The sequence below is a fragment of the Palaemon carinicauda genome, chromosome 38 (genome assembly GCF_036898095.1).
Source record: "Palaemon carinicauda isolate YSFRI2023 chromosome 38, ASM3689809v2, whole genome shotgun sequence".
NCBI lineage: Eukaryota > Metazoa > Arthropoda > Malacostraca > Decapoda > Palaemonidae > Palaemon > Palaemon carinicauda.
Genome location: NC_090762.1, coordinates 50,535,428 through 50,553,884, shown reverse-complemented (window position 1 = coordinate 50,553,884; position 18,457 = coordinate 50,535,428). Strand labels below are relative to the sequence as shown.

Here is an 18,457-nt window from a genome sequence, read left to right as displayed (position 1 = left end):
AAAAAAACATAAATGCCTAATATCGTTTTAAAATGTATACTTCTAAGATAATTCACGGATTCTTTAATACTGAACTACAAATCAGACTAAAGATAGTATTTCATCATTCCTATTTTCACTGTAAGGAATAAAGATCGTACCCACATACCTTTACCATGCCAAATAAAAACTGCAAATAATAATAACAATAATACAATAATAATGATGATAATGACCAAAAAAATTGCAACACAAAATGTTCTAGCTCCAAGGAGAAAAATAAAAAGGTACAAAAAGCATACAATGACTGAACAAGCAAGCTTTTTATTGTTGAGCTAACTGTAATATCACATGTATTTTCCATAAATATATACAAGACAATTATATTGAAGCCCAGAAGCAGCAACCTTCAGTGTGCACAAAGCAGCAAGGAAAGTTTTCGTTTGGTTGAAATAGATGCAAAATCAATTCACTATGAAACCCAAGTCTTTGAGAGGCAAAATACAAAAACAAGCAAGAATTATTGTGTTTGTTAACAATAAATAATGTGGAATTGGGCGCTTCTGAAGATCTGAGAAGTAATTCAGTGCACGAAAAATAGCAGAAAATACAAAATAAAATTGAAAGCTGACACGAACTTCAACTCATAATAAGTGTTGTTGAAGTATTCATGTTTTGAACAGAAATTTTGCTTTGATTTACACTTAGTTTTGAGTGTGATGTCTGAAAAAGTGCTCGACGGTTAGGAACTATGCGTTGTTTATCTGTCCAGGGGAGGCAAAACAAACAAATTTGTCGAAAGGTGCATAGTAGACTATACATGGACCAACTGCATAATCGAGACAGTGTTTCTGTGCATGTGTTGTCTTGCAATGACACCTTTCAAAGGGAATAATATGAAGAAGAAGAAGAAGGAGGAGGAGAAGAATAAGAAGAATACCCCCAAAGGGCACTTATGCAGACATAGGGTCAATAAATTGAAATTTATTGCCTAGTCTCAAGCTTGGGTATTTTTTTTTCCGCCCATTGCTGTTGTGAACACTCAGTTGTGGTGATGCAGTTATCTTTATCTGCACTTCTCCCAGCTAATTTATGGCACTTTGGAAATTATAACAACTCTTTCTTGAATGGTATAAAATGAACAGTTGAATCTAAATAAGGCTAAAATTCAGTTTACATTTTATATTATCTTAAAATATCGTAAACACAATAGGAAAATAGGAAACATTTAAATACAAACTTGAAAATGTTCCAAGAAAATAATGTTAGGCATTGACAAGTCATATACAACGTTTCGTCATAAAACTATAGTAACACAACCAAGCACCATTTGAAATAACAAAGCTAATACATAAGCCCTCCTCATTTAAGTCAAGGGAACCCAAAATTTGGGCTGGGCTACTGGCTGAGTAGGCTGGTCACAACACATCAGGGCCAAGCCATCTGCCCTGGGCCAAGCGGAGCAAGGCCGGAGACAGAGACTTCTAAAGAAATATGTTAATCTGCTGTCATCTGTCGGGAGATGTCCCTTATCCCAACAAACAAGAGCAGATGATTTAAAAGACAAAATGCTTAAATATACATAGCATTATCTATTCCTATATTAATATATTTAAAAAACTGAATAAAAATATATCCCTTCATCATATGTCTGTAGTAGTAAAAATGAAGCACATGACATATTGTCTTCATTCTGTTTACATTACATAAACATATTCATTGTCTATTTATATAAAAAATAAGTAAAGTGAGCATGTGATGTTGCTTTAAAAATGTTATGATAAAAATTGTGTATTCACTATACACTTACACTAAGTTCTATATTGTTGAAAAATTTCAAATAATCACAGCTTTAAACCCTTTTGATATATAGAGAAACACTGGAGAATCAGTCATAAGGCAGTCAACATCACAGGTTAAAATGAGCACTGCTGGTCACTATAAGAACCTATCTTGTAGATTTATGGCAAAACAACCTCAGTAAGTCAGTTAAAAGCTGCAGTTGGCATTGAATAGAGTTAATGATTTAAGTGCTTGCCATAAGCTGCATTATGAAGTCCTTTTTACTCAACGACAGGCATATAGAATTTGTGATCCTTTGTTTCATGGCCCTGTTTGTAGTTTGAGGAGCGAGTCTCGAGTAAAGATGCCGGGCATGGTGTAACTATTTGCCATTCACCCCGTCTGGTTATGGTTGCATCTCTCCAAGGATCATATTCAGAATGGAAGGTAATGGAAGAAGAATTTCCGCGACCTCGGGCTACACGCTGTTGTTCAACTCTATTAGTTTTAGACACTTGTCGCTGTTCTGTGCGACTACTACTAGACATCTGTCGCTGTTCACTTTGATGTTGGTGGTTAGCCGACCATTTACGGTATTCTTCTTGAGAGCTACCTGCCAGATGAGAAGAATGACTTGCACTTCGAGTCATATCTGTTTTTGCGCCACCTCTTAAATCTAGGGCGTCTGCCTGTCGCAGAGACGAGGCCATTTCCTTAGTAGAAGCAGAAGACTCCAGTTTAGAATCTAAACTAATATGACTTGCAGAGGTGGATTTGTGTACTGCACTTGAGTGCTTTGTGGTATCCATGGTGATACTTGAATCTTCCCCAAGGGAGAATGACGACTGGCTGTGATGCTTACGTCCAGTAGGAGTAACAGGAGTTGCACCCGGTGGGGGAGATTTCGCTTTTGCTGTTCGACTGGCAGAACCACCTGCTACTCTACTTTCACTAGTACTGGAGGATTCTAGTTTAGCCTCAGCTGAAGAGATATTTCTTTGCTCAGACGTAGTTTTTACACTTGTCGCTCGTGATTCGGCACGAGATGCGGATTTACTTTCTCTTGATTCTTTGGTAATGATCCTGGTGATTTTGCGACCATCTGCAGTGTAAGATTCAACTGTTTGTACATCCCTTTTGGTGTTAGAATCTGTTTTTGCAGAGCTAGACTTATGAAGTGATGATGATTCTTCAGTTTTTGTTATAGCAGAATCTGCAGCTGATCTCAGCACAACTGTGTCTCGTCTAACTTTTGAAGACCTATCTACATTGCCATCAACAGAGAATCCTTGAACCCTTTGTGAATCAACTGCATCACGTTTAACTCTTGAAGTTGTCTCAACGCTTCCATCAACAGCAAAGCCTTGAACCTTTTGAGATTCTATTCTTCCATTGACCGTTGTCTTTTCAGTTCTAGAAGTTGCAAATTCACCTTCCATCTTCAAATTGTCCTCATGTCTTGTAATTCCTGCTCTACTACCCTTAACCTGAGTTGAGCTGCGCCGTCCCTCAAATTCTCCTTCCATTTTCAGATTGTCTGGGTATCGTTTTTGTGGAAGACGTTCACCAGCTCCTGGACTTCCTCTTACAGGACTTTCAATGTCACCTTCTGGATGAAGATTATCTGGATATCTCTTTTGTGACACCTTTGAACCAACTCCTGGACTGTCTTTGGGTCGTCCTTCAAAAGAACCTTCCATTTTTAGGTTATCTGGATATCTCTTTTGAGGCAACTTTTCACCAACTCCAGGCTTGTCCTTAGAAGGTCCAACAATATCTCCCTCGAGTTTCAGATTGTCTGGATGTCTTTTTTGTGGTAGACGTTCTCCCCTGCCTGGGGAACCCCTGGGTTTACCTTCAAAATCACCCTCCATTTTCAAATGATCATCATATTTAAAAGGTGATCGTTTCTCGCCAACTCCTGGAAGGTCCTTCGGTCTTCCTGCAAAGTCACCTGTAACGGCCAAATTATCTTTGGGCTTTTTCACATCAGCCCTGTCTCCTTTTATAGGACTAACATTTGGTGAACCTCCATAGAAGTCACCCTCCATTTTGAGGTTATCCTCATGTTTTTTAATTTGAGCTCTTTCTCCTTTCACTCTGAACGTTTCATTTCTCTTCACACTATCTTTATTTGGAGTACTTGTTCTCTGGAACCCTTCATGTGAACCTTCTAATTTAAGGTGATCTTCCTGCCTTTTAATTTCAGCACGTTCCCCTTTAAATGTTGTTGTACTCTTCCTTCTTCCTTCAAAAGTACCCTCCAATTTCAAGGACTCCTCGTGCTTTTTAATTTCTGCACGTTCACCTCTTGTTACAACTTTTGATTCTCTAGAAATGTCCATGGAACCCTCCAACTTCAAATTATCTTTATGCTTTTTAATTGCAGCTCTTTCACCCCTTCCTACTACAGTAGTACGACTTCCTTGGAATTCTCCTTCTTGTTTAAGATTATCCTTTGGCTTTTTAACGTCTGCCCTTTCACCTCTTCCAGTAACTGAAGATTTTCTTCTACCTTCAAACTTTCCTTCCATTTTCAACGAGTCTTCGTGTTTCTTAATTTGAGCTCTCTCACCCCTTCCAACTGTTTCCTCTCTCACAAATGTCATATCTCCTTCGAGTTTGAGAGAATCCTCATGTTTTTTAATAGCAGCGCGTTCACCCTTGATAACAGATTCCTTCCTTTCTATGGACAAATCTCCTTCCATTTTCAGATTGTCCTGCTGTCTCTTAATCTCTGCCCTCTCTCCACGACGAACTGATGACACCTTTCTTCCTTCAAATTCTCCTGTAGTTTTAAGAGTATCTTCATGTTTCTTTATTTCTGCTCTTTCTCCTTTTATAGCATATGTTTTCTTCGTTACTTCAAGATCACCTTCCATCTTGAGGTTATCAGTATGTCTGCTAATCTCAGCTCGTTCTCCTCTGACAGCTGCTTCTTCTCTTGTGAATGACATATCTCCTTCCATTTTCAGTGTATCAGCGTGTCGCTTAATTTCCGCTCGTTCACCTCTTACCTCTTCAGTTGTCTGTCTTCCTTCAAATGTTCCTTCTAATTTGAGAGAGTCTTCATGCTTCTTTACTGCTGCTCGTTCACCTCTCAGAACACTTTCTATTGCTTTTCCTTCAAAGGTACCCTCAAGCTTAAGATTATCTGGGTGCTTCTTCACTGGGGCTCTCTCTCCAGCTGGAGCAGTTTCTTTAGGTTTGCCCTCAAATTCACCTTCAGTGCGAAGATGATCAGCATGCTGTACCACTGATGCTCGTTCTCCCTGTAAATGCACCTTATCTTGTGATCGTCCAGTAAATTCCCCTTCCATATGTAAGTTGTCGCTATATTTTTTTATTTCTGCCCGGACTCCTTTGTGCATTTTATATTCATCCTTTTGTAGTGTTTCCAGGTGATATTGACCTTCAACTTTAAGGTTGTCAGAATGCTTGACTATTTCTGACCTCTTGGTCTGATACAACTGGTAGTCATCAGAGAACTGAGACCTACCAGTAAATTCTCCTTCTTGTTTCAAGTTATCCTCTTGACGATGAACTTCACTTCGGACACCTGAAACCACAGGGTAGTCATAATGAGTACTTGATTTTCCAACCCATTCCCCTTCCATATGCAAGTTATCCTCCGTTCGCTTGATTTGAGCTCTCTCTCCACGAATAGGCTGATCATCTCGTGGTCGCCCAGCAAAATCACCTTCTGGTCTTAAGTGATCTGGATGTTTCTTGACTGGTGCCCTTTCACCCTTTGGTACACCATCATGCTTAGGCGCTTCAAATGCTCCTTCCATTTTCAGATTATCTGGATGTTTCTTTACAGGAGCACGTTCTCCTCGGGGTGCTTCTCCAGGTGATGGAGCATAGAAGTCACCATCCATGCGAAGGTTATCAGGATGTTTCTTAACAGGTGCACGTTCACCATGTGGAACATCCTCTGAAAGGGGTGCATAAAAGTCTCCATCCATTCGCAAATTATCTGGGTGCTTCTTAACAACTGCTCTTTCTCCTTTCGTTATACGCTCTTGCTCCTTGCCTATGAATTCTCCTTCCATTCGCAGGTTGTCCTCTCTTCGAACTATATCAACTCTCTCCCCTTTGGTTACCTTGTATTCCTCTTCTTTGCCAAGGAATTCACCAGTTATTTTAAGATTATCTTGGTGCTTTTTCACTTGTGCACGTTCACCTTGAGGTGCCCCCTTTTGAGTAGGAGCATAGAACTCACCACCCATTTTTAAGTTGTCAGGATGCTTTTGCACCGGAGCTCTCTCAGCTTGCGGAGCACCTTCACGAGGCTTACCTTCAAAATCACCTGTCATTTTAAGATTATCTGGGTGTTTCTTAATTGGTGCTCTTTCTCCTCTTGGAGCATCTCCCTGAGATGGGGCATAGAAATCTCCATCCATTCGCAAATTGTCAGGGTGCTTCTTCACCGGAGCTCTCTCTCCAAATGGAATATCGTCACGTGGTTTTCCTTCAAAGTCTCCCACCATTCGAAGATTGTCAGGGTGTTTCTTAACAGGAGCCCGTTCACCTCTTGGAGCTTCTTCAGGAGTTGGGGCAATAAAGTCTCCATCCATTCGCAGATTATCAGCATGTCTCTTAATTGATGCTCTTTCACCCATTGTCACTTGCTCATATTCTTTACCAATGAATTCTCCCTCCATACGAAGATTGTCTTCGCGTCTAACAACTTCAACTCTTTCTCCTCGGATAGTTTTATACTCCTGTTCTTTTCCACGGAATTCTCCAGTCATTTGAAGGTTATCTACATGTTTTCTAATGGGTGCCCTTTCTCCTTTCGGAGCTTCACCAGGACTTGGAGCATAAAAATCTCCATCCATTCTGAGATTATCAGGATGTTTCTGCACAGGAGCCCTTTCAGCATATGGTGCACCCTCTCTAGGCTTTCCTTCAAAGTCTCCTACCATTCTGAGGTTATCGGGATGCTTTTTCACAGGAGCACGTTCACCTCGTGGAGCTTCTCCAGGAGTGGGAGCATAGAAGTCTCCATCCATTCTTAGATTATCTGGATGTTTCTGCACAGGAGCTCTGTCAGCATAAGGCGCATCCTCTCTAGGCTTTCCTTCAAAGTCTCCTACCATTCTGAGGTTATCAGGATGCTTTTTCACAGGAGCACGTTCACCACGTGGAGCTTCTCCAGGAGTTGGAGCATAAAAGTCTCCATCCATTCTTAAATTATCAGGGTGTTTACGCACAGGAGCTCTTTCAGCATATGGTGCATCTTCACGAGGCTTTCCTTCAAAGTCTCCATCCATTCTGAGATTATCTGGATGTTTCCTAACAGGAGCTCGTTCTCCTCGGGGTGCTTCTCCTGGTTTTGGAGCATAAAAATCACCATCCATTTTGAGATTGTCTGGGTGTTTTTTAACAGGTGCCCTTTCTGCAAACGGAGCGTCTTCTCGTGGTTTGCCAGTAAAGTCACCCACCATGCGCAAATTATCTTCATGCTTCTTAATGGAAGCCCTTTCACCTATGGTCACTTGTTCATGTTCCTTTCCGATGAATTCTCCCTCCATGCGTAAATTGTCTTCTCTTCTGATTACCTCAACTCGTTCTCCTCTTATTACTTTGTATTCCTCTTCTTTTCCATGGAATTCACCAGCCATTTTTAAGTTGTCGACATGCTTTTTAACTGTAGCTCGTTCACCTCTAGGAGCTTCACCAGGAGTTGGAGCATAGAAGTCTCCATCCATTCGCAAATTGTCAGGATGTTTCTTAACAGCTGCTCTTTCTGCATATGGAGCATCCTCTCGAGGCTTTCCTTCAAAGTCTCCAGCCATTTTTAGATTATCAGGATGTTTCTTAACTGGAGCCCTTTCACCTCTTGGAGCTTCTCCAGGTGTAGGAGCATAGAAATCTCCATCCATTCTGAGATTATCAGGATGTTTCTGGACTGGAGCTCTTTCAGCATATGGCGCATCTTCTCGAGGCTTTCCTTCAAAGTCTCCAACCATTTTTAGATTATCAGGGTGTTTCTTAACTGGAGCCCTTTCACCTCTTGGAGCTTCTCCAGGTGTAGGAGCATAGAAATCTCCATCCATTCTGAGATTATCAGGATGTTTCTGGACTGGAGCTCTTTCAGCATAGGGTGCATCTTCACGGGGCTTTCCTTCAAAATCTCCTACCATTCTTAGATTATCAGGATGTTTCTTAACTGGAGCCCTTTCCCCTCGTGGAGCTTCTCCAGGCGTAGGAGCATAGAAGTCTCCATCCATTCTGAGATTATCAGGATGTTTGTGACCAGGTTCTCTTCTAGCATATGGCGCATCTTCACGAGGCTTTCCTTCAAAATCTCCAACCATTTTTAGATTATCAGGATGTTTCTTAACTGGAGCCCTTTCCCCGCGTGGAGCCTCTCCAGGTGTGGGAGCATAGAAGTCTCCATCCATTCTGAGATTATCAGGATGTTTCTGAACTGGAGCTCTTTCAGCAAATGGTGCGTCTTCTCGAGGTTTGCCTTCAAAGTCGCCAACCATTCTAAGGTTGTCAGGGTGTTTCTTAACTGGAGCCCGTTCACCTCTTGGAGCCTCTCCAGGTGTAGGAGCATAGAAGTCTCCATCCATTCTTAGATTATCTGGATGTTTACGAACAGGAGCCCTCTCTGCATATGGAGCATCTTCACGAGGTTTTCCTTCAAAGTCTCCAACCATTCTTAGGTTATCAGGGTGTTTCTTCACTGGTGCACGTTCACCTCTTGGAGCTTCTCCTGGGGTAGGTGCATAGAAATCTCCATCCATCCTGAGATTATCAGGATGTTTCTTGACAGGTGCTCTTTCTGCATATGGAGCTTCTTCTCTAGGCTTTCCAGTAAAGTCTCCTGACATACGCAAATTGTCATGGTGCTTTTTGATGGTAGCTCTTTCACCTTTAGTAACCTGTTCATATTCTTTGCCAATAAACTCTCCTTCCATGTGAAGGTTATCTTCCCTTCTTATTATTTCAACTCTCTCACCGCGAACCATTTTGAATTCTTCTTCCTTTCCTTGGAATTCCCCAACCATTTTCAAGTTGTCTACATGTTTCTTTACTGGAGCTCGTTCACCACGAGGTGCTTCACCTGGAGTTGGAGCATAGAAGTCTCCATCCATGCGAAGGTTGTCTGGATGTTTCTGAACTGGGGCTCTTTCAGCATAAGGTGCATCTTCTCGAGGCTTTCCTTCAAAGTCTCCAACCATTTTAAGATTATCTGGATGTTTCTTTACTGGTGCCCGTTCACCTCTTGGAGCCTCTCCTGGTGTAGGAGCATAGAAATCTCCATCCATTCTGAGATTATCAGGATGTTTCTTAACAGCTGCTCTCTCAGCATATGGAGCATCTTCTCGAGGCTTTCCTTCAAAGTCTCCAACCATTTTCAGGTTATCAGGATGTTTCTTTACGGGAGCTCGTTCACCTCTTGGAGCCTCTCCAGGTGTAGGAGCATAGAAATCTCCATCCATTCTGAGATTATCAGGATGTTTCTGGACTGGAGCTCTTTCAGCATAAGGCGCATCTTCACGAGGCTTTCCTTCAAAGTCTCCGACCATTTTTAGATTATCAGGATGTTTCTTTACAGGAGCGCGTTCACCTCTTGGAGCCTCTCCAGGGGTAGGAGCATAGAAATCTCCATCCATTCTAAGGTTATCAGGATGTTTCTTAACAGCTGCTCTCTCTGCATATGGAGCATCCTCACGAGGCTTTCCTTCAAAGTCTCCTGCCATTTTTAGATTATCAGGATGCTTCTTAACTGGAGCCCTTTCTCCTCTTGGAGCCTCTCCAGGTGTAGGGGCATAGAAGTCTCCATCCATTCTTAGATTATCAGGATGTTTGTGACCAGGTTCTCTTCTAGCATATGGCGCATCTTCACGAGGCTTTCCTTCAAAGTCTCCAACCATTTTAAGATTATCCGGATGTTTCTTTACAGGAGCTCGTTCACCTCTTGGAGCTTCCCCAGGTGTAGGAGCATAGAAATCTCCATCCATTCTGAGATTATCAGGATGTTTCTGGACTGGCGCTCTTTCAGCATATGGTGCATCTTCACGAGGCTTTCCTTCAAAGTCTCCAACCATTTTTAGGTTATCAGGATGTTTCTTTACAGGAGCTCGTTCACCTCTTGGAGCTTCTCCAGGTGTAGGAGCATAGAAGTCTCCATCCATTCTGAGATTATCAGGATGTTTCTGGACTGGCGCTCTTTCAGCATATGGTGCATCTTCACGAGGCTTTCCTTCAAAGTCTCCAACCATTTTTAAGTTATCAGGATGTTTCCTCACGGGAGCACGTTCACCTCTTGGAGCCTCTCCAGGGGTAGGAGCATAGAAATCTCCATCCATTCTGAGATTATCAGGATGTTTCTTAACAGCAGCTCTCTCAGCATATGGAGCATCCTCACGAGGCTTTCCTTCAAAGTCTCCGGCCATTTTTAGATTATCAGGATGCTTCTTAACTGGAGCCCTTTCTCCTCGTGGAGCCTCTCCAGGTGTAGGAGCATAGAAGTCCCCATCCATTCTGAGATTATCAGGATGTTTGTGACCAGGTTCTCTTCTTGCATACGGTGCATCTTCACGAGGCTTTCCTTCAAAGTCTCCAACCATTTTAAGATTATCTGGATGTTTCTTTACTGGAGCACGTTCACCTCTTGGAGCTTCTCCAGGTGTAGGAGCATAGAAATCTCCATCCATTCTAAGATTATCAGGATGTTTCTTAACAGCTGCTCTCTCTGCATATGGAGCATCCTCACGAGGCTTTCCTTCAAAGTCTCCTGCCATTTTTAGATTATCAGGATGCTTCTTAACTGGAGCCCTTTCTCCTCGTGGAGCCTCACCAGGTGTAGGAGCATAGAAGTCTCCATCCATTCTGAGATTATCAGGATGTTTGTGACCAGGTTCTCTTCTAGCATATGGTGCATCTTCTCGAGGCTTTCCTTCAAAGTCTCCAACCATTTTAAGATTATCCGGATGTTTCTTTACTGGAGCCCGTTCACCTCTTGGAGCCTCTCCAGGTGTAGGAGCATAGAAATCTCCATCCATTCTGAGATTATCAGGATGTTTCTTAACAGCTGCTCTCTCAGCATATGGAGCATCTTCTCGAGGCTTTCCTTCAAAGTCTCCAACCATTTTTAGGTTATCAGGATGTTTCTTTACAGGAGCTCGTTCACCTCTTGGAGCTTCTCCAGGTGTAGGAGCATAGAAGTCTCCATCCATTCTGAGATTATCAGGATGTTTCTGAACTGGAGCTCTTTCAGCAAATGGTGCGTCCTCGCGAGGTTTACCTTCAAAGTCGCCTACCATTCTCAGGTTATCAGGATGTTTCTTTACAGGAGCCCGTTCACCCCTTGGAGCTTCTCCCGGTGTAGGAGCATAGAAATCTCCATCCATTCTGAGATTATCTGGGTGCTTCTTAACAGGTGCTCTTTCTGCATAGGGCGCATCTTCTCGAGGCTTTCCTTCAAAGTCTCCAACCATTTTGAGGTTATCAGGATGTTTCCTTACAGGAGCCCGTTCACCCCTTGGAGCTTCATCAGGTGTAGGAGCATAGAAATCTCCATCCATTCTGAGATTATCAGGATGTTTGTGACCAGGTTCTCTTTTAGCATATGGAGCATCTTCACGAGGCTTTCCTTCAAAGTCTCCGGCCATTTTAAGGTTATCTGGATGTTTCTTTACTGGAGCACGTTCACCTCTTGGAGCTTCTCCAGGTGTAGGAGCATAGAAATCTCCATCCATTCTAAGATTATCAGGATGTTTCTTAACAGCTGCTCTCTCTGCATATGGAGCATCCTCACGAGGCTTTCCTTCAAAGTCTCCAGCCATTTTTAGATTATCAGGATGCTTCTTAACTGGAGCCCTTTCTCCTCGTGGAGCCTCACCAGGTGTAGGAGCATAGAAGTCTCCATCCATTCTGAGATTATCAGGATGTTTGTGACCAGGTTCTCTTCTAGCATATGGCGCATCTTCACGAGGCTTTCCTTCAAAGTCTCCAACCATTTTAAGATTATCAGGATGTTTCTTTACTGGAGCCCGTTCACCTCTTGGAGCTTCTCCAGGTGTAGGAGCATAGAAATCTCCATCCATTCTAAGATTATCAGGATGTTTCTTAACAGCTGCTCTCTCTGCATATGGAGCATCCTCACGAGGCTTTCCTTCAAAGTCTCCGGCCATTTTTAGATTATCAGGATGCTTCTTAACTGGAGCCCTTTCTCCTCGTGGAGCCTCACCAGGTGTAGGAGCATAGAAGTCTCCATCCATTCTGAGATTATCAGGATGTTTGTGACCAGGTTCTCTTCTAGCATATGGCGCATCTTCTCGAGGCTTTCCTTCAAAGTCACCAACCATTTTAAGATTATCAGGATGTTTCTTTACTGGAGCTCGTTCACCTCTTGGAGCCTCTCCAGGTGTAGGAGCATAGAAATCTCCATCCATTCTGAGATTATCAGGATGTTTGTGACCAGGTTCCCTTTTTGCATATGGCGCATCTTCACGAGGCTTTCCTTCGAAATCTCCGGCCATTTTGAGGTTATCAGGATGTTTCTTTACTGGAGCTCTTTCCCCTCTTGGAGCTTCTCCTGGTGTAGGAGCATAGAAGTCTCCATCCATTTTCAGGTTATCAGGGTGCTTCTGGACAGGTGCCCTTTCTGCATAAGGTGCATCCTCTCGAGGTTTTCCTTCAAAGTCTCCAACCATTTTAAGGTTATCAGGATGCCTCTTTACTGGAGCTCGTTCGCCTCGCGGTGCTTCACCAGGAGTAGGGGCATAGAAGTCTCCATCCATTCTAAGGTTATCAGGATGCTTTTGAACAGGAGCTCTTTCAGCATATGGAGCATCTTCACGGGGTTTCCCTTCAAAGTCTCCCACCATTCTTAGATTGTCAGGATGTTTCTTTACAGGAGCTCGTTCACCACGTGGTGCTTCACCTGGAGTAGGAGCATAAAAATCTCCATCCATTTTCAGATTGTCTGGGTGTTTCTTAACTGGGGCTCGTTCTGCATAAGGAGCATCCTCACGTGGTTTACCTTGAAAATCACCCAACAGTTTTAAGTTATCTGGATGCTTCTTGATTGCTGCTCTTTCACCAACAGTAATCTGTTCATATTCCTTCCCAATAAACTCACCCTCCATATGAAGATTATCTTCCCGTCGTATCACTTCAACTCTTTCTCCCCTAACAACTTTATATTCTTCCTCTTTTCCATGGAATTCACCTACCATTTTTAGATTGTCCGCATGCTTCTTCACTGGAGCTCTTTCACCACGAGGAGCCTCTCCTGGAGTTGGAGCGTAGAAATCTCCATCCATTCTAAGATTGTCTGGATGTTTCTTTACGGGCTCTCTCTGACCATATGGTGCATCTTCACGAGGCTTTCCTTCAAAGTCACCAACCATTTTAAGATTATCAGGATGTTTCTTTACAGGAGCTCGTTCACCTCTTGGAGCTTCTCCAGGTGTGGGAGCATAAAAGTCTCCATCCATTCTAAGATTATCAGGATGTTTATGACCAGGTTCTCTTTTTGCATATGGCGCATCTTCACGGGGCTTTCCTTCGAAGTCTCCGGCCATTTTTAGGTTATCAGGATGTTTCTTTACTGGAGCTCTTTCCCCTCTTGGAGCTTCCCCAGGTGTAGGAGCATAGAAGTCTCCATCCATTCTCAGGTTATCAGGGTGCTTCTGGACAGGTGCCCTTTCTGCATAAGGTGCATCCTCACGAGGTTTTCCTTCAAAATCTCCAACCATTTTTAAGTTGTCAGGATGTTTTCTAACAGGTGCACGTTCACCGCGTGGTGCTTCTCCAGGAGTTGGTGCATAAAAATCACCATCCATTCGAAGGTTGTCTGGGTGTTTCTTTACTGGTTCTCGTTGGGCGTAAGGTGCATCCTCTCGAGGTTTCCCTTCAAAGTCTCCAGCCATTTTAAGATTATCCGGATGCTTCTTTACTGGAGCGCGTTCCCCACGTGGTGCTTCCCCAGGAGTTGGGGCATAGAAGTCTCCATCCATTCTAAGGTTATCAGGATGCTTTTGAACAGGAGCTCTTTCAGCATATGGAGCATCTTCACGAGGTTTCCCTTCAAAGTCTCCCACCATTCTCAGATTGTCAGGATGTTTCTTTACAGGAGCTCGTTCACCACGTGGTGCTTCACCTGGAGTAGGAGCATAGAAATCTCCATCCATTTTCAGATTGTCTGGGTGTTTCTTAACTGGAGCTCGTTCTGCATAAGGAGCATCCTCACGTGGTTTACCTTGAAAATCACCCAACAGTTTTAAGTTATCTGGATGCTTCTTGATTGCTGCTCTTTCACCAACAGTAATCTGTTCATATTCCTTCCCAATAAACTCACCCTCCATATGAAGATTATCTTCCCGTCGTATCACTTCAACTCTTTCTCCTCTAACAATTTTATATTCTTCCTCTTTTCCTTGGAATTCACCTACCATTTTTAGATTGTCTGCATGCTTCTTCACTGGAGCTCTTTCACCACGAGGAGCCTCTCCTGGAGTTGGAGCATAAAAATCTCCATCCATTCTTAGATTGTCTGGATGTTTCTTTACAGGCTCTCTCTGGCCATATGGTGCATCTTCACGAGGCTTTCCTTCGAAATCTCCAGCCATTTTTAGGTTATCAGGATGTTTCTTTACTGGAGCCCTTTCCCCTCTCGGAGCTTCGCCAGGAGTAGGAGCATAGAAGTCTCCATCCATTTTCAGGTTATCAGGGTGCTTCTGGACAGGTGCCCTTTCAGCATATGGAGCATCCTCTCGTGGTTTTCCTTCAAAATCTCCAACCATTTTTAAGTTGTCAGGATGTTTTCTAACAGGTGCACGTTCACCACGTGGTGCTTCTCCAGGAGTTGGGGCATAAAAATCACCATCCATTCGAAGGTTGTCCGGATGTTTCTTTACTGGTTCTCGTTGTGCGTAAGGTGCATCCTCTCGAGGTTTCCCTTCGAAGTCTCCAGCCATTTTAAGGTTATCAGGATGCTTCTTTACTGGAGCTCGTTCCCCACGTGGTGCTTCACCTGGAGTTGGGGCATAGAAATCTCCATCCATTCTCAGATTATCTGGATGTTTCTTCACAGGTTCTCTCTGACCATATGGTGCATCTTCTCGAGGCTTTCCTTCAAAGTCTCCACCCATTTTCAGATTATCAGGGTGTTTCTTTACTGGAGCACGTTCTCCTCTTGGGGCTTCTCCAGGTGTAGGAGCATAGAAATCCCCATCCATTTTTAGATTGTCAGGATGTTTCTTAACAGGTGCTCTTTCAGCATATGGTGCTTCATCCTTAGGTTTTCCAGTGAAATCGCCAACCATGCGCAAGTTATCTGGATGCTTCTTTATTGCAGCTCTTTCGCCAATAGTAACTTGCTCATGCTCCTTACCAATAAATTCACCCTCCATGTGCAGATTATCTTCTCTCCTTATTACTTCAACTCTTTCACCTCTTATCACTTTATATTCTTCTTCTTTTCCTTGGAATTCTCCCACCATTTTGAGATTATCTACATACTTTTTGACCCTTGCTCGTTCGCCACGAGGAGCTTCTCCAGGTTTAGGTGCATAAAAATCTCCATCCATTTTTAGATTGTCTGGATGTCTTTGAACAGGGGCTCTTTCCCCTTGTGGAGCATCTTCACGAGGCTTTCCTTCAAAGTCTCCACCCATTTTCAGGTTATCGGGATGTTTCTTTACTGGTGCTCGTTCACCTCTTGGAGCTTCTCCAGGAGTTGGTGCATAGAAGTCTCCATCCATGCGAAGATTGTCTGGATGTTTCTTTCCTGGTTCTCTTTGAGTGTATGGTGCATCTTCTCTTGGTTTTCCTTCAAAGTCTCCTGCCATTCTTAAATTGTCTGGGTGTTTTTTAACAGGAGCACGCTCACCACGTGGAGCTTCTCCCGGAGTTGGGGCATAGAAGTCTCCATCCATACGAAGATTATCAGGATGTTTTTTGACTGGAGCTCTTTCAGCATAGGGAGCATCTTCTCTTGGCCTACCTTCAAAATCTCCAATCATTTTCAAATTATCTGGATGTTTTCTTACTGCAGCTCGTTCACCCCTGGGTGCTTCCCCTGGTGTTGGAGCTGTAAATTCACCATCCATTTTGAGATTATCAGGATGCCTCTTTACTGGTGCACGCTCAGCTCGAGGAGCATCTTCTCGTGGTTTTCCAGTGAATTCTCCTACCATGCGCAGGTTATCATCATGTCTCCTAATTTCTGCTCTTTCTCCAATTGTGACTTGCTCATATTCCTTTCCAATGAATTCTCCTTCCATATGAAGGTTATCTTCCCTTCTGACTACCTTGACCCTTTCACCTTTGACTATTTTGTATTCTTCTTCTTTGCCATGGAAGCTTCCTGTCATTTTCAAATTATCAGGATGCTTTTTTACAGGAGCTCTTTCTCCTCTTGGAGCTTCCCCTGGGGTTGGAGCATAAAAATCTCCATTCATCTGAAGGTTATCAGGATGTTTCTTAACTGGCGCTCGCTCTCCTCTTGGTGCTTCACCTGGTCTTGGAGCATAAAATTCTCCATTCATTTGCAGATTGTCTGGATGTCGCCTTACAGCTGCTCTTTCACCTACGGTTATTTGTTCATACTCTTTGCCAATAAACTCGCCTTCCATCCGCAAATTGTCTTCCCTTCTGACTACGTCTGCCCTTTCCCCTCTCATGACCCTATAGTCTTCCTCCTTTCCAATGAATTCTCCTGTCATGGTTAAATTGTCAGGGTGCCTTTTTATTGGAGCTCTTTCTCCTTTTGGAGCCTCTCCAGGTTTTGATGCTGTGAAATCACCTTCCATTCGAAGATTGTCAGGATGTTTTCTGATTGATACTCGTTCGCCTACTGTGACTTTTTCATATTCTTTACCAATGAACTCTCCCTCCATGTGAAGATTATCCCTGTGATGGATTATCTCTGCCCTTTCACCTTTAAAACTTCTGTAATCTTCCTCTTTCCCATGGAAGTCACCACTCATGCGAAGGTTATCAGGGTGTTTCTTTGTAGGCAACCTTTCTCCATAGGGTGCATCCTCACGAGGTTTACCAGTGAAGTCTCCCGATAATTTTATGTTATCTGGGTATTTTTTGATAGGCGCTCTTTCACCAACAGGTGCTCCTTCAGCAGGGCGTGGTGTAAAATCTCCTTGCATTTTAAGGTTATCTTCATACCTCACTGCTTTAGCTCTTTCACCATGGAGCTTTTGGTATTCATATTCCTTGCCTGTAAAGCTTCCTTCCAGTTTCAAAGAATCTTCATGTCTCTGGATTTCGGCTCTTTCTCCTTTAAAAGTCATTTGTTCCCTCTTTTCTACATTAAATTCTCCCTCCATGTGTAGCTGATCTTCTCGTCGGACAACCTTAGCCCTTTCTCCTTTGAGAGGTGTCTGATCTTGAGGTTTACCTTCAAAATCTCCTTGCAGTTTGAGGTTGTCAGGATGTTTTTTCGTCTTTGCTCTTTCTCCTTTAACCGGACTCCTGCCTCTTGGTTTTGGTTCAAAATCTCCTTCGATTTTTAGATTATCAGGATGCTTCTTGATAGGTGCTCGTTCACCCTTTGGAGGAGATTCTGGTGAACGACCGAGAAAATCTCCTTCAACTTTCAAGTTGTCTGGGTGTTTCTTTGGGGATACTCTCTCACCTTTTGTTGGACTGCGACTTCTGTCCATACCCTCAAAAGTACCTTCCATTTTTAGATTATCCGGATGACGCTTTATCATTGGACGCTCTCCCTTCACAGGGCTACGGCTTCTTGATCGTCCAGTAAATTCCCCTTCCATCCTCAAGTTATCTGGATACCTTTTAATTGATTCTCTCTCTGGCATTGGCAACCCTTCAGTTGGCTTCACTTCAATATCACCCGAGAGTTTTAAATTATCAGGGTATCGCTTAATTGCAGCTCTTTCTCCCATTGGAGCATCATCTTGGGGTTTCCCTTCAAAATCTCCCTCAAGTCGGAGATTGTCGGGGTGTTTCTTCATTGGAGCTCTTTCCCCCAAAGGTGTTGCATCTGTTGGTTTTCCCTCAAAGGTACCTTCTATCTTAAGGTTATCAGGATGACGTTTTAATGGTTCTCGTTCCCCTTTCAGCGGTGAAGTTTCCTTGGATTTTCCTTCAAATATTCCTTCCATTTTCAGATTATCTTCATGTCTGGTTATTTTTGATCGTTCAGCCTGCTCATATGTACTATATTCGGCATTAGATCTATTCATGTACATCTCTCCTTCCAGTTTTGTCCAAGTCTTTTTCCTCTGCAGTTTTGGCTTTTCTCCTGTCTTTTCTGTAAATTCTGTATGTGCAGAGGACTGCATTGTCTCGAGTTCTCCTTCGATCCTCATGTTATCTTGATGAATAACTCGCTGAGACTGTGCAAGGGATTCGTGTTTCTGATAGGTTTCTTTGCTAGATGACACACTGGTAAATTCACCGTCTAGTTTTAAAGAGTCTTGGTAGTGTTTTCTTTCGACTCTCTCACCTTGGACAACAGTGTAACTGTTTTTATTTGTGCTGACACCTAAAACAATAAGAAAATTAAATCAATAGAATTTAAAAGATTATTCAAACTGAAAAGTATCTTTCAGGATAATTCTAATTCAAGTATGAATCCAGAATCTCATATAGACAGGATGCCCACAAGTTAGAAATTTGAAGGTAGTTATAAATAACTAATACATGCTTTAACTATTTCTAAATTTAAACTTACAGATTTTAGCAA

At 42.9% G+C, this 18,457-nt stretch overlaps 1 protein-coding gene across 1 annotated transcript in view; it reads right to left on the bottom strand.

The window, feature by feature from the left end:
• Window positions 1-287: 287 nt before the first annotated feature.
• Window positions 288-18,457, bottom strand: part of LOC137630620 (uncharacterized) — an 84,666-nt gene continuing 66,496 nt past the window's right edge. Inside the window, exon 8 of the mRNA XM_068362224.1 lies at window positions 288-18,256. Within this exon, the coding sequence (XP_068218325.1) occupies window positions 2,043-18,256 (16,214 nt within the window). The 3' untranslated portion in view covers window positions 288-2,042. The remainder of the gene's footprint in view (window positions 18,257-18,457) is intronic.